This window comes from Nanorana parkeri, unplaced genomic scaffold, assembly GCF_000935625.1.
Source record: "Nanorana parkeri isolate BGI_ZX_2015 unplaced genomic scaffold, ASM93562v1 scaffold159, whole genome shotgun sequence".
NCBI lineage: Eukaryota > Metazoa > Chordata > Amphibia > Anura > Dicroglossidae > Nanorana > Nanorana parkeri.
Window position 1 is genome coordinate 537,295 of NW_017306427.1, and position 13,464 is coordinate 550,758.

At 49.5% G+C, this 13,464-nt stretch overlaps 1 protein-coding gene across 1 annotated transcript; it reads left to right on the forward strand.

Moving 5' to 3' along the window:
• The first annotated feature begins 1,508 nt into the window (after positions 1 to 1,508).
• Positions 1,509 to 13,189, forward strand: PECR (peroxisomal trans-2-enoyl-CoA reductase). The gene is made up of 8 exons (XM_018554452.1): positions 1,509 to 1,657; positions 2,430 to 2,563; positions 3,870 to 4,035; positions 5,205 to 5,286; positions 6,664 to 6,760; positions 8,326 to 8,433; positions 10,058 to 10,169; positions 13,023 to 13,189. Exons 1-8 carry the CDS (start codon positions 1,546 to 1,548, stop codon positions 13,109 to 13,111), a joined length of 900 nt encoding a protein of 299 aa, XP_018409954.1. The 5' UTR covers positions 1,509 to 1,545; the 3' UTR covers positions 13,112 to 13,189.
• Positions 13,190 to 13,464: the final 275 nt, after the last annotated feature.

Sequence of the window (13,464 nt, forward strand, 5' to 3'; positions counted from 1 at the left end):
GACACCCAACCCCACCTGTAATGACAGCACATCGCCTCAGGAGGTGAATACCTTAGACAGAGCTCCGCTTGCAGACTGCCAAGAAGAAATAAGGGCTGGTCAGGAGCTGCGATTTCATTGATTGTTTCAACTGTGAATTTTGAAGATGAATATCTCCATATTACCTGTAGCTACAGAGATCAGTGACGGTTGGCTTTAAAGATTTTTAACCGCTTGTTAAGAATATAGAACAATTTTATTTTCCATAATCAGAGAGGTGCACTTTAAGGCTGCGTTCACACTGTTTTGCTTGCATGTAGCACACATGGTACTGCACATGCTTAGGTGTGAACAGGCTCTATTAGTTTACCTTTCCAATTCATTCTAGATGGCATTGCATGGATGCGACTCAGCCACATATGCAGTCATGGGATTTCAACTTGCAATGCATCTTCCTGCAGCAAAATGCATGTGACAGATGCACAAAGACAGACAAGAAGTGTGAATAGGCCCTTGTGCCATTACAGAGCAATCATTTGCAGGGTTTTTACAGCATATGGAACGCACTATAGAGATTTCCAACTGCTTACAAAATGCAGGGAGCGCTCTCTTCTCTGTAAGATGCCGACAGAAAATGTGTGCTAAAGGCCATGCAGCGTGCATGAGAACAGATCTAAAATACAGCAGCACTCACTGCGTTAAAATATACATACTGTAGAAGCTCATATTCTAGACACGGGTATTTTTAAGCTAAGGAATGCCACCAAGTCCTAAAACTGATATTGTCCTTGAAAGAGGGATGGGGGCGACGGTGCGGCGGTGTACATCCTCCACATCCTGATTAGAGAATACTTTCCATAATGTCAATAGCTGTAGATTGCACAGAGCTCCACCCGGAGACAGGAAACACATAATGGTGCAGACAGGCGGAATTCATTTTTTAATTGATCAATGACTGACGATTCCACAGATACCTCCTAATGTACACGTGTCAGATCATGGGGGAGCAGACTGAGACATTTGTTGCATTTTAAGCCCCCCCCCCTCCATGTTGATGAAGAGCTCCTTCCACACAGTCTGCGCCAGTTAGTTGCGCTCCTTCCCTTTCCTTTTTTCTGATCTGAACGTTTAACTGTTGGTGCAAATAAAATATCAGGGACAGTGCTCACCTGTGCTGTTACTAACGACACAACAATAATTGGACAGCACTAGGGCAGAGAACACGTCTCCACTTCTCTAGAGTAGAACAGTGGGAGGCGTGCTTAATAGAAAGTATGAATAAACCAAGCCACTGGGTTGGGGGTTGCGGGTGCCACACTCAGTTGAGCAGTGAGCGGAGTCACCAGCAAGGGTAACATTATGGAGTGGTAGGTAGTGAAAGAGTGAAGAGGGGCGGGGCTGGTAGTGGTAAGGGGTGGAGCCCTGCTGTACTGGCAGAGTCGAAAGCTGTGGGCGGGACTGTAGGGCACTAAGCGGAAGAGGGGCGGAGCTGGTAGTAGTGACGGGGGTGGAGCTCTAGTGACAGCCCGGTGAGTTGTGGGCGGAGTCGGAGGCCGGTGATCTGTCATGGCTGCGCGCAGTGTGTTCGTCCCCGGGTTATTCCGCGACAAGGTGGCCATCGTGACCGGAGGGGGCACCGGCATCGGGAAAGCCATAGCGGCGGAGCTGCTGCAACTGGGTACGTGTGGTGCAGTACAGATTGCCATGAGGGGGGCATGCTGTACTGTCCAGGACACAAGGTAGTACGGGTCATGTGACTTAAAATTAAGTTGAGAGTGCATGAGCAGGTACAGGTCATGTGATCCTGGAAATGGAAGGCTGGGAGATGAGTTGCCACAGGTCATGCTGGGAATTGTTCTGCAGGACATAAGCGGTTACAGGTCATGTGACTCTGGTTGTAGATGACAGGTCATGCTTGGACCTGTAGTTCTGCAGGATGTGAGCAGGTACAGATCATGTGACTCAGGGTGTGGGTGACAGGTCATGCTGGGACTTGTAGTTCTGCAGTATGTGACCAAGTACAGGTCACGTGACAGTGCATGCTGGAACTTGTAGTTCTGCAGGAAGTGAGCAGGTACAGGTCATGTGGCTCAGGATGTGGCTGACAGTGCATGCTGGGACTTGTAGTTCTGCAGGACATGAGCAGTTACAAGCCATGTGACTCATGATGCGGTTGGCATGTAGTTCCACAATTGGTATCTCCGGGTGCTTGGCTCAGGTTGTAGGGGGATGGGTGACTTCCATAGCACAGTGTGTGGCCCCTTCACTGACCTTTGATCAGATGTTCTCAGCGATGTGACATTGTATCGGATCTTCCTTCATCGTTATCTGATTTACACAGGTTCAGAAACCCCAACCGCAGATTGTGCGCATGCTGCTGATCCTGCGCCTGAGATTTGATGCATGTACGTGTTTTCAGCGTATGAATTCTGGCCATTTCCCTCCCACAGGCTGCAGCGTGGTAATCGCCTCTCGGAAACTCGATCGCTTGAAAGAAGCCGCCAGGGATCTGCTGTCCAAAATCTCCTCGGCCAACCCGTCCGCGCTGACCACCCTGCAATGTAACATCCGCAGAGAGGAAGAGGTGCGCCAATGTTCGGCAACGCGTTTCACCGCTGCTCTTAGGGATGTGTCTTCATAAACACATAAAGGACAGTCTTATATGATTGATACACAGTTACTGTACATCGGCTTCATTGTCATTGCTGCTGCCGCAACAGCCGCTGTTATCAGTGTGCTTCTGACAGCTGCTGCCCCCATTTCCTGTTTGGGTGTCACAGAGACAGGAAGTGAGGGAAATTAAAAAAAAGAATTCAAAATAAGCCCGCATTCTCACCTGCTGCTTTTGCCATGCGTCCCCGTTGAGTTCAATGGTGCCATTAGAAATGAATGGCAATACAAGCGTGTTGCAGACTTTGGCGCACTTTCACGCCACGCACAGGTGTGAATGCGGGCTAAGACTTCCTTCACACTTGGCATTGTGGGCGTGCGCGTCACAATGGGCTGCCGTACTCTCGACAAGCCAAGTAGCTCATGCAGCATTTTTGCCTGCGCCCCCACATGTTTGATGCGCGTCCATGTGTGGGCGGGAACGTGCATTTTACCAGCCACCTTTGGGGTGCCATTAACGAGTGATGGCACCACAAGCCTATTGCACGTTTTTAATGCGTTGGGTGAAAGCACGCCAAAGCGTGCATGTTCATGCAATGCAAATGTGTGAACAGGGACTCTCTTGCGCCCTGTAAATGCACACAAGACGTGGGCTTTGGCGCATGTTCACAGAACGCATCAGAAATGTGCAGCTCGCTTGTCGTCCCATCACTTGTTAATGGCACCCCAAACACAACAAAAACGCGGTACACCTGTAGCTGAATCTGCTGCAAGAGCTACTTTCCTGCGTTTGTTGCGCGCATGCCACCCATTGAAATCAATGCGGGATGCGCGGCAAACACGGGGGGAAAAATGCATGCGCTCCTGGAGTACGAATGTGTGAACCAGGACTAAGACCTCATTCACGCGGGTGGTATTTAACGATGAATTGCAGGAGGTGTTGACCCCCCTCCCCAAGGGGGTGGAATTTACTTCAGGTTCCCTTGACTTCAACGCAGTTACCTCCCTCCCCTCCCCCCGCACTGAAGGAACATTGCCATGCATGGTAGCGCTCTACCATGTGTTGCGGCGTGGTTTAAAATCACAAAAGTAGAACCAATAAAATCCTTTTCTTCAGACGTTGGGTTGGCGCCCCCTGTGGCTTGTTGGGGTGCACGGCATCCCGCCATAGATGTGTGAAGGGGTCTCAGTGTTTACATAAAGTTTTGCATGTAAGTTGTTGTGTTTTGCATTGTAACAATGTCATCCCGCGCCCCCCCCTTTCCTTGTTCTGAGTGCAGGTGGAGTCTCTGGTTAAAGCAACTCTGGACCAATATGGCCGGATCGACTTCTTGGTGAACAATGGCGGTGGGCAGTTCCCGTCTCCCAGTGAAGCGATCACCTCCAAAGGATGGAATGCGGTAGTAGAAACCAACCTCACCGGGACCTTCTACTGCTGCAAGGCCGGTACGTAGTGAGCACTGTAGCAGAGAGACTGTAGGCGAGCCTGGGAGGGGGGAGGGGGCTTCCCGGTGCTTGGAAACTCCAATTACAACATTGCCCCCCTGGTGTCCCACAGGAGCGCTGCCTTCTGTCCAAAGATGACCATTGATTGGGGGCAGTACCGCTGGCACCATGGGGCGGAGCACATGTGCATTTTACCCTTTCTGGGGGCGGTTTAGAACTTCCTGCCCGCTGTAGTCTTCCTGGGGTAATGCATAGTGCGGGGGGAGTTGTCTGCTGTCTAATGAGAGTATAGAACAATGCTGTGTGTCTGTCTCTAGATTCTGATTGGCTGTAATTGCTGTCAGTCAGAAGCTGGGGGTGGCATAGGGGAATAATGTTTGTCTGCTCACTCCAAGAAATCTGTCATAAAAGCTAAAACCAAAGATGTGCTAGCACCAGTGGCGTCACCAGGGGGGCCCGCACCCGGGTTCCACCGTTGGAGGGGTGACACCAAAATGACTGACAGTCATTTTGGTGTCACCCCCTATGAAAAGTCGGGCACTCGGTCACGGACCGAGAGCCCCGACAGTGTCAGGAGAGAGGAGGGGACCTGTCGGCATACCTCATCCCCCCCGGGTGGGCGTCCCCTCCTCTGTCTGCCGGCGCCCATCACCAAGATGGCCAATAAGACGACAGCGCATGCGCGATGACGCCATCGCGCGTGGCAACGGCATGCGCGATGATGTCATGGTGGGGTGTCACCCGGTCTCTGCTCCAGGTGTCACCCAGCCTCAGGACGCCCCTGGCTAGCTCCCTCCCAACACCCTAACTAATCTATGGCACCCATAGCTGCTCCATTCACATAGGCTGCCCCAAAATATTGTTAATGGTGTTGTCGAAAATAACATACTCTATGCATCAGTACTGGGACCTAGTGAATGGGCACTCACTCCCCAAGTGCTGCATTGTGGAGTACACAAGGGCCTGTAAAGTGTTTTCCTCATACCTGGGAGAGCGTTGTCACCCTGTAACAGGAAGTGCCTCAACCAGGACCCTCATGGCAGGATCACCAGGGATTATTTTAATGAAAGCTGCAGAAATAAACACATTGAAAATGACTTTTGAAGTGACAAATGTGATTTTGGTTTTCCGTCCACTTTACCTATTGCCGCCGTTTCCCCCCTGCGCAGTGTACAACGCCTGGATGAGGGATCACGGTGGGGCCATTGTGAATATTGTGGCAGACATGTGGAAGGGTTTTCCCGGAATGTCGTAAGTGTAATCTCTCCAGAATCTTCTCTGAATATCGTATATCATCCAGTAATCGATAATTCTCCCCGATGCCGTACTGTGTGTGCGGTCACATGGATTCTAAAGCCCAGCTGAATTGTTAGTGTCAGTTAGATGCATCATTTCCAGGCGCATCGAGAAAAAGGGGGTCAGTGTCCTGCAGTTAGAAAGCAGCCACCGCCTGAGTAGAAAAGCCCGTCCCCTGCCAGCATGCTGCAGAGAAGGACCCTTGCTCTCTGTATGGAAGCGGTGGTCTCTCTGAAGAGATTTAGCATGCCCCCTGCTGAGTAGAAAAACCTGTCTGCTGCCAACATGCCGCAGGGAAGGACCCTTGCTCTCTGCTTTGTGTGGAAGCAGTGGTCTCTCTGCAAAGGTTTATCACTCCTTTCTGAGTAGTAAAGCCCGTCCCCTGCCAGCATGCTGTAGAGAAGAACTCTTGCTCTCTGCTCTTTGTAGAAGCAGTGGTCTCTCGGCAAAGGTTCATCACCCTCCTTTCTGAGTAGTAAAGCCCGTCCCCTGCCAGCATGCTGTAGAGAAGAACTCTTGCTCTCTGCTCTTTGTAGAAGCAGTGGTCTCTCTGCAAAGGTTCATCACCCTCCTTTCTGAGTAGTAAAGCCCATCCCCTGCCAGCATGCTGTAGAGAAGGACTCTTGCTCTCTTTGTGAAAACAGTGGTCTCCCTGCAGAGGTTCATCACATCTCCTTTCTGAGTAGGAAATCCTGTTACCCGCCAACATGCTGTAGAGAAGGACACTTGTTTTGAGTGTGGAAGCAGTGGTCTCTCTGCAGAGCTTGATCACACCTCCTGCTGAGTAGTAAAGTCTGTCTCCTGCCAGCATGCTATAGACAAGGACACTTGCTCTCTATCTGAAAACAGTGGTCTCTCTGCAGAGGTTTATCACACCCCATGCTGAGTAGAAAAGCCTGCCCACTGCCAGCACGCTGTAGAGATGGGCACTTGCTCTGAGTGCGGAAGCAGAGGTCCCTCTGTAGAGGTTCATCACACATCCTGCTGAGTAGAGAAGCCTGTGTCCCCTGCCAGCATGCTGTAGAGAAGGATCCTTGCTCTCTGTGTGGAAGCAGTGGTCTCATTGCAGAGCTCCAATACACCTCCTTCTGAGTCAGGGTTAATGCTCTTCATGCAGCTAAGCTCATGTTCCCTTCTGATTGGAGAGTTGTGGTTCTGAGCAGGTGGTGTGGCAGACCTTTGCAGAGAGGCCGCTGCTTCCACACACATGCCTTCGTGGATGGAGGTTACATATTCCTGGAGTCTGCACTCTGTACTGTTCTTTGGAATGCCGTTTCATGTACAGTCCAGTCTTACAATGAGCTCCGCTTCTCATGATGTTCTCTTCTGTAGGCACACCGGAGCTGCCAGAGCCGCCGTGGACAATCTCACCAAAAGCCTGGCCATAGAATGGGCTCACAGCGGCGTCCGGATAAACTCGGTGGCTCCTGTAGGTAACCAGCGCCGTCATTCCTCGCTGTGTCACTTCTCATTATCTGCAGCAACGTTGGTCTTCAATGTTCGGTGCACGAGGGGTTTAAGCTGGCCATGCGTCGGGCCGAACATTGTGGGCTGAACAGTGACTGCTAACAAGCCCCTATGTGATAGCACATGGAGGTGACCGGTTCTCTTTATGGAGACCTCGGGTCTATTAGACCTTTTACATCTCCCCTGCCCTCCAATACAGCCAATCGATGGGAATGTGTAACCGCCACATCAGTTTTGGATAGAGGGTGGGAGAGTTATAACCCCTATCAGACCTTTTTTTTGCCATATGCATCCCATTGGGGAGGTTTACCTTCACTTCCTGTCCGATAGTCACAACAGGAAGTGAGAGAAAATCCCTCCAAAGAGAGGGGAACCAGACATAGTGTCCCCATTGGAAAATATATCCCTTACAAGACTGTTATATAAGGTCATCTGCATGCGGTATACATACAGTGGGTGGGGTCAGGGGGGCTGAACTCTGTAACCTTTGTGATGGCATTGTATAATGTTAGCAGTATATTTCCTTTCCAGGTCCCAATGTAACTCATTCATGAGAATGGAGCGAATCAGGAAAATACCGCATAATGGCCACTACATGGAGCAGAGGATAATTGGAAATTAATATTCACTTTCTATGCTCATCGGCTCCATCTAGTGGCCACAATGCGGTATTTTCCTGATTCCCTCCAATCTCATGAATGAGTTACACGGGACCTGGAAAGGAAATATACTAATAACTGGGGATGGACCGATACCGGAAGGCCCTTTAAGGATGCCTGGTGGCATGTAATGACTTGCCGCCCGGCTTCTTGATTAGCCGATGAGCCGGCTCCATGCACCAAGTGACGAGGGAGCATGGGGCCCTCTTCCAGGCCAATCAGGAACCCGGGGGCGTGTAGTGACTAGGGAGCATGGAGCCGACTTCCCGGCCAATAAGGGAGCCAGGTGGCGCATAATGACCAGGGAGCATGTAACCGACTTCCTGGCCAATCAGGAAACCGGGAGGAGGGGGGTGTTGTTGTAATGACCAGCGAGGATATAGCCAACTTCCTGGCCAATCAGGAAGCCGGGGGGCGTGTAATGAGCATGGAGCCGACTTCCCGGCCAATCAGGAAGCCGGGGGGCGTGTAATGACCATGGAGCCCACTTCCCAGCCAATCAGGAAGCGGGGGGGGGAGGGGGTGTAATGACCAGGGAGCATGGAGCCAACTTCCGGGCCACTTAGGAAGCCCGAGGGCGTGACTTGCCACCCCGATTTCCTGATAGCGGTTTCGGGATAAGTATCAGGAGCATTTGGGCGAGTACTCGACCAACTACTTGCTATCGGAACTGATAGTAGCATCAGTTCATCCCTAGTAATAACATTTGTTTTTGCCTCCCTTCGCACAGAATGAACGTACAATGTTGCAATTTCGCAGGACGAATAGCTCTGCAAATCTTTTTGATGACTCCGCCCCCTTGTGTTGGGATGGAGACATACATGCTTCTTGCTCACCAATGACGTTTTACATTATTGTGTTTTTACAGGGAACAATCTTCTCACCGACCGCTGCGCAGAATTATGAGTCAGGGGTGGCTATGTTTAAGAACTACATCCCCAATATTCCGGCCAAGAGACTGGGACTTCCCGAAGAGGTATTCCTCCACAACAACAGGCGACTCTTAAAATGTTGCCGGAGCTTTATCAGTGTTTGGTGTCGTCTTAGGGGTCTATTTATGAACAATTCGCAGAGCCATTCGCCCCGCGAAGTTCTGTGAGTGTTTCATGTATGCCAGGGGAGGGCAACTCCAGGCCTCCATCTGTGCCCAACATGCCTCTGGAAGTGATTCCTAAATCTGCCAGTCTTGCAATGCCTCATGGGACTTGTTGTTCAACAACATCTGGAGGGCCAGAGTTGCCCATCACTGTCCTATGCGAATAGAGTAAAAAATGAACATTCTTGGGATATTTTATTCTCGGGTCGAATGTAATGTAATGCTACATTATGGTCACTAGATGGCGCTGAGGAGCATAGAAGATGTACATTGTTTTGGTATGCTCCTCTGCCCCATCTAGTGGCCATAATATGGTATTACGTTACATTACATTAGATCTGAAAAGTAAATATACCAAGAACGTTTGTTGTTGCATCTATACGCAAAGAACGAACATTCAAAGAGATTTGCAAATTGTTTCTAAATAGACCCCTTGGTGTTAAAGTGTGTGTGTTTGTGTGTGTCCCTCTTGTCCTGCAGACCGTTGTCACTGCTACTGAAAGTGATGGGAAATCCAACATACTTAAATTGTTGCAGGAACAAGAAGTGAGGGCAAATCAACTCTTGCTATATCCTCTCTTACTTCCTGCTGTGTCTCTGGAGCTGGCAGTCATTGTTATGGGAAGTAGGGATTTAGAAGAACCTGATCTCTGGAAGCTGAACCAAAAAGGCAGAGGGCCAAGTACTGGCACCAGCATTGCCTGCGGCCTCCATCTTTCTCCCATTACTGACTTGCCATGCTTTTGTTGTGCACTGTCACTGTGTGGAGACGGCCATCTTGGTACAGGCAGGGCTTTGCTTCCTCTTGTCAGAGCCCCCAGCAAGGAGAACAGTGATGGTGATGGACGCCGGCAGAGAGAGGAGGGGACGTTCGCCCTGCGGGATAAGGTATGCCGCTGGGTCCCCTCGTCTCTCCTGCAACTGTCGGGTTCTCGGTCCATGACCAAGTGCCCGACTTTTCAGAGGAGGTGACACCAGAATGACTAATTTTAGTGTCACCCCTCCAATGGTGTAACCTGGGTGCGGGCCACACCCCCTTTGTGACGCCACTGGACTTGACCCTTATTAGTGCCTGTGCCGATGGGCTTTGGGCAGCTTCTGTCGATGGCTTCAGAACTGAGATCATGCAGGTGGATCCATTGACGGGTGCGGTTGACCTCCTTCTGAGCATTTGACCGGCTTCAATCTGCATAGAGAAAAGCTGTTTTGATGTAAACAAACCCATCAGCACCAACCCTTCCAGCACCAATCGGCACCAACCCTTCCAACGGCTTCTGTGTAAACACATTGCTCATCAGCCTTCGAGGATAACTCAGACGTTTTCTGGATGTGGTCGCCCACTACGTATTATAATATGAATTTCATTTGTGCCGGAAGTTCTGATGTTATTATGTAACTATATTGTTTTATTAAGATGAGTCTGTAGGTCTGTATATAACGCATTGCACTACTGCTCAGAAACATTCCATAGCCGGTGACACCAATCTTACACTTTGATTGACAGATCTCCCCAATGGTCTGCTTCCTCCTCTCCCCTGCGGCTTCCTTTATCACCGGAGAGACTGTGAAGGTGGACGCCGCGCAGAGCATATACCATTCACACTGGACAGTGCCAGGTATGAGAACCCTCCTGTACCATCATTAACATATTCTGCAGCTCATTACAGACAACCAAATGTCACATTTCACCAATCTGATCTGGTAATCGGTTACATTTTATTTAGATCAGGGGAAGTGAATTAAAATTCAAGGAGGTCTGGTGAGTGCATCAGGGGTCTATTAGACCTCTGATGTCTAACCTGCCCTCCAATACAGACGATCAAGCACAGGACTGTGCTTCATCTTCTTCATACCCGGCACTTCAGCCGGCTTCTGACAGCAGTGAAGCAGGAAGTGCAGAGAGCACAGTGCTCCCTGCTTCATTCATCACAGAGGAGATTGGGGAATGGATCTTCCTCAGTCTGCTGCCGCTCTCCATCCTGACACCCCCTGCTGTGGTCCCAGGCCCTCCAGAGGAGCGGGGAACCCAAAAAACCACAGTCGGCGGATGTGGGGACAGGGTGGCATGATTGCAGGCTACTACAAGTGATCTGGGTTGCTGTAGAGCGGCGCAGATCACCTATAGTTTACAAGCTGACCCTGCCTGACATCATTGGTTGCTAGGACGCCAGTGGTTCTAGCAACCAATGACTGAAATGAGGTGGGCCTGCCCTGCGTTATGGCTGGCAGTGGATGCACCGGAGTCAAGTGTCAGACAACCATAACCCAGTGCAGCTTAATCCTCATGTCCCATCGCAATCCTGACCGGAAGATGCCCAATGCAGTAGCGACAACGGTTGCCTCCGCAAAGTATGAATAAATGGAAGTAGTCACTCGCACTCCAAAAGTAATAAAGTCAATAATGTTTATTGACTGTAATGATACACATCTCCTCATGCTGCGAGTGACTACTTCCATTCATTCATAAGGCCCCATTCACACCTGACCGTTTTGTAGCGCGTCCTACGCTCGATGAACGCTCTACAAAACGGTCAAAAAAATAAATAGCATTGTAGTCAATGGTATCGTTCCCACCTGTCCGTATTTCCGCCCGTCCCGAACGCACTACAAAACGGCCCACGCATGAAAAGGTCCCGGAGCGTTTTTTGCTGCGTATTGGTCCGTTTTGGTCCGCGACAGACGCGCATATTACAATACGCATAGGTGTGAATGGGGCCTAACCCAGTACAGGTTGGCGATCACAGTCCAGCTAGAACCTGCCATCCATTTAGTGACACCCCCCGGCTCAGCGCGATCCAAACAGCCCAAATTGCTCCTCGACCCTTTTTTTGCCGCGCTGATCAATGCGATTTCCATACAGCTGTTATAGGAACCGCGCTGATCAGTGCGGTTTTGGGCGTTTTTACTTGCGTAAAAAAAACTTCCTTATGAAATCGGCGTAGAAACTGCGCTGATCCGCAACCGCCCTGGTGTGAATAGGGCCTTAAGTTTTGATACCCTGATTTCTTTGTGACTGGAACACTTTATAGACCTTATTTCATTGTTTGCATTTTGTTTTTAGCTAAAAGAATAAAATCCATTATCGGAATGTTTTAAACCAATGTAGAAGTTCGGTTTGGTCCCGCGGTTCGCATTCAGAGACTTTAGGGGCAATCCACAGAGGCAGCACACCACAATACAGATGTTTGTTTTCCAAAAAAATGACTTATTTTCTGCCGAGACCAATAAGATTTCAAAATTAAGAGTCACATGACATAAATGAAGATACTTCTTGTGTTTAAAGCTTTGTGATTTGACACTTTTTATCTCCTGATTAATGTGATTCCCTGGATGAGAAGGTGAAGTTTGGGGACGTTAACTTATATTAATGTGCAACAATCCGCTAACACAACCGCACACTCCATAGAATTTAAGTGACGCTAAACTCAGGAGTTAAAGGTGATCTATGAGGTGAGTGATTTCCACATATCCTCATATTCAGAGCTGACATGTGACAAAGAAGCTGTCACAGGTCGGCTCTATTGATCGGGAAGTGAGCAGAAACATGCCGCCGATCCGCTCACTTCCCCGATTTGTCTCCCGACTGTCAGTCACCGCTCCCCGCAGGGATTCCCCCCTCTCCGATCCTCCAGCGCTGACTGCATGAACAGACAGAAGAAGGGGGCAGGCACAGCTGGTTCTGCCTCTAGATAGGCAGATCCCGCTGTCACTCACACAGCTGGGTGGATCTCAACAGTATTGTCAGGATCTGTCCCGGCTGCGGCGGTCTCGGTATAACGGGGGCAAAAGCTCGCTATATACTGAGCTTTGGGTCTCAGGAGGAGGTTAGTATATGTCCTCCCGTGACCCTAAAGAGAACTATGGGGAACACTTACCCCATAGTTCTCTTTTAAGATACTTGAATGCATTTTTAAGAACAACAATGAGGGGAATTTATCAAAACTGGAGCCGACATAATCTGGAGCAGCTGTGAATAGCAACCAATCAGCTTCTCTCTTTCCTTTTCAAATCTTACCTGAGCAAACTGAAGAGAGATGCTGATTGGTTGCCGTGGGTAACTGCTCCAGATTTTGTAAGCTGCAGTTTTGATAAATTCCCCCCTAATGTCTCTTATTTGTGTATCACTCGGCTGTAGATCCTCCAATCATCTCTGAATTGGTGCTGACACTGTCCTTCCTTCTGGAGGGGAGGGGCTACTTTTGGTCCCCATGGTGGCCTGTGTGTGTTGTAAAGTAGTCACCGCTCCAAGCTCACTCCCGGGAAGGACTACAATCTCATGTTTAGTTTGCTCATTTGTATTGAGTCCATCCCGGGAGCGAGCTTGGAGTCATCAGGAGACATATGTATAACTTTACATTAAAATCCATGAAATTGAACTCCACAACTAAACATAAATGGTAAACGGCTCGGCTGTGTTGTGGATATTTGTCAGGTGATTAATAATGACTCCTCCCCCTTCCTATCCTCAGATCACAATCGATGGCCGGAGGCACCAGAAGGAGAGAACGCCGAAACTTTGAAGAAACTGTTTTCCAATGTTTCTCCTTCCAAGCTGTGATGCCTGCACACGCCAATGTCTGGCTTAATTGTCAGGCGGGGAGAATGTACGATTAGTATCTAATTTAACTTGTTAATTGCACTTAGACTGAAAGGGTGATTGGGAAATACTCCTGCACAGGGTATAATCATCCTTCATGTACCTGCTGCTGCATTCATTTAACGTATACACATACATTTAAAGCAGGAGTGCTACATGTGCCGACAAGGGTCATGCTGATAGGAGGAGAGAGAAAAGTGACAAATGAGCTCATCAGTCTTCTGCTTCTCCCTTTGAGCATCCTGACACAGTCTGGGGGAGGGGCATGGTGTACGCATTACTTAGCAGCAGGAGATCAAATGAAAGTTCAGCTT

Coding starts and splice junctions, on each gene's coding strand:
- PECR (XM_018554452.1), top strand. CDS start 1,546: ATGGCTGCGCGCAGTGTGTTCGTCCCCGGGTTATTCCGCGACAAGGTG. Junction 1,658..2,429: donor GGCGGAGCTGCTGCAACTGG/GTACGTGTGGTG, acceptor TCCCTCCCACAG/GCTGCAGCGTGGTAATCGCC. Junction 4,036..5,204: donor CTTCTACTGCTGCAAGGCCG/GTACGTAGTGAG, acceptor CCCCCTGCGCAG/TGTACAACGCCTGGATGAGG.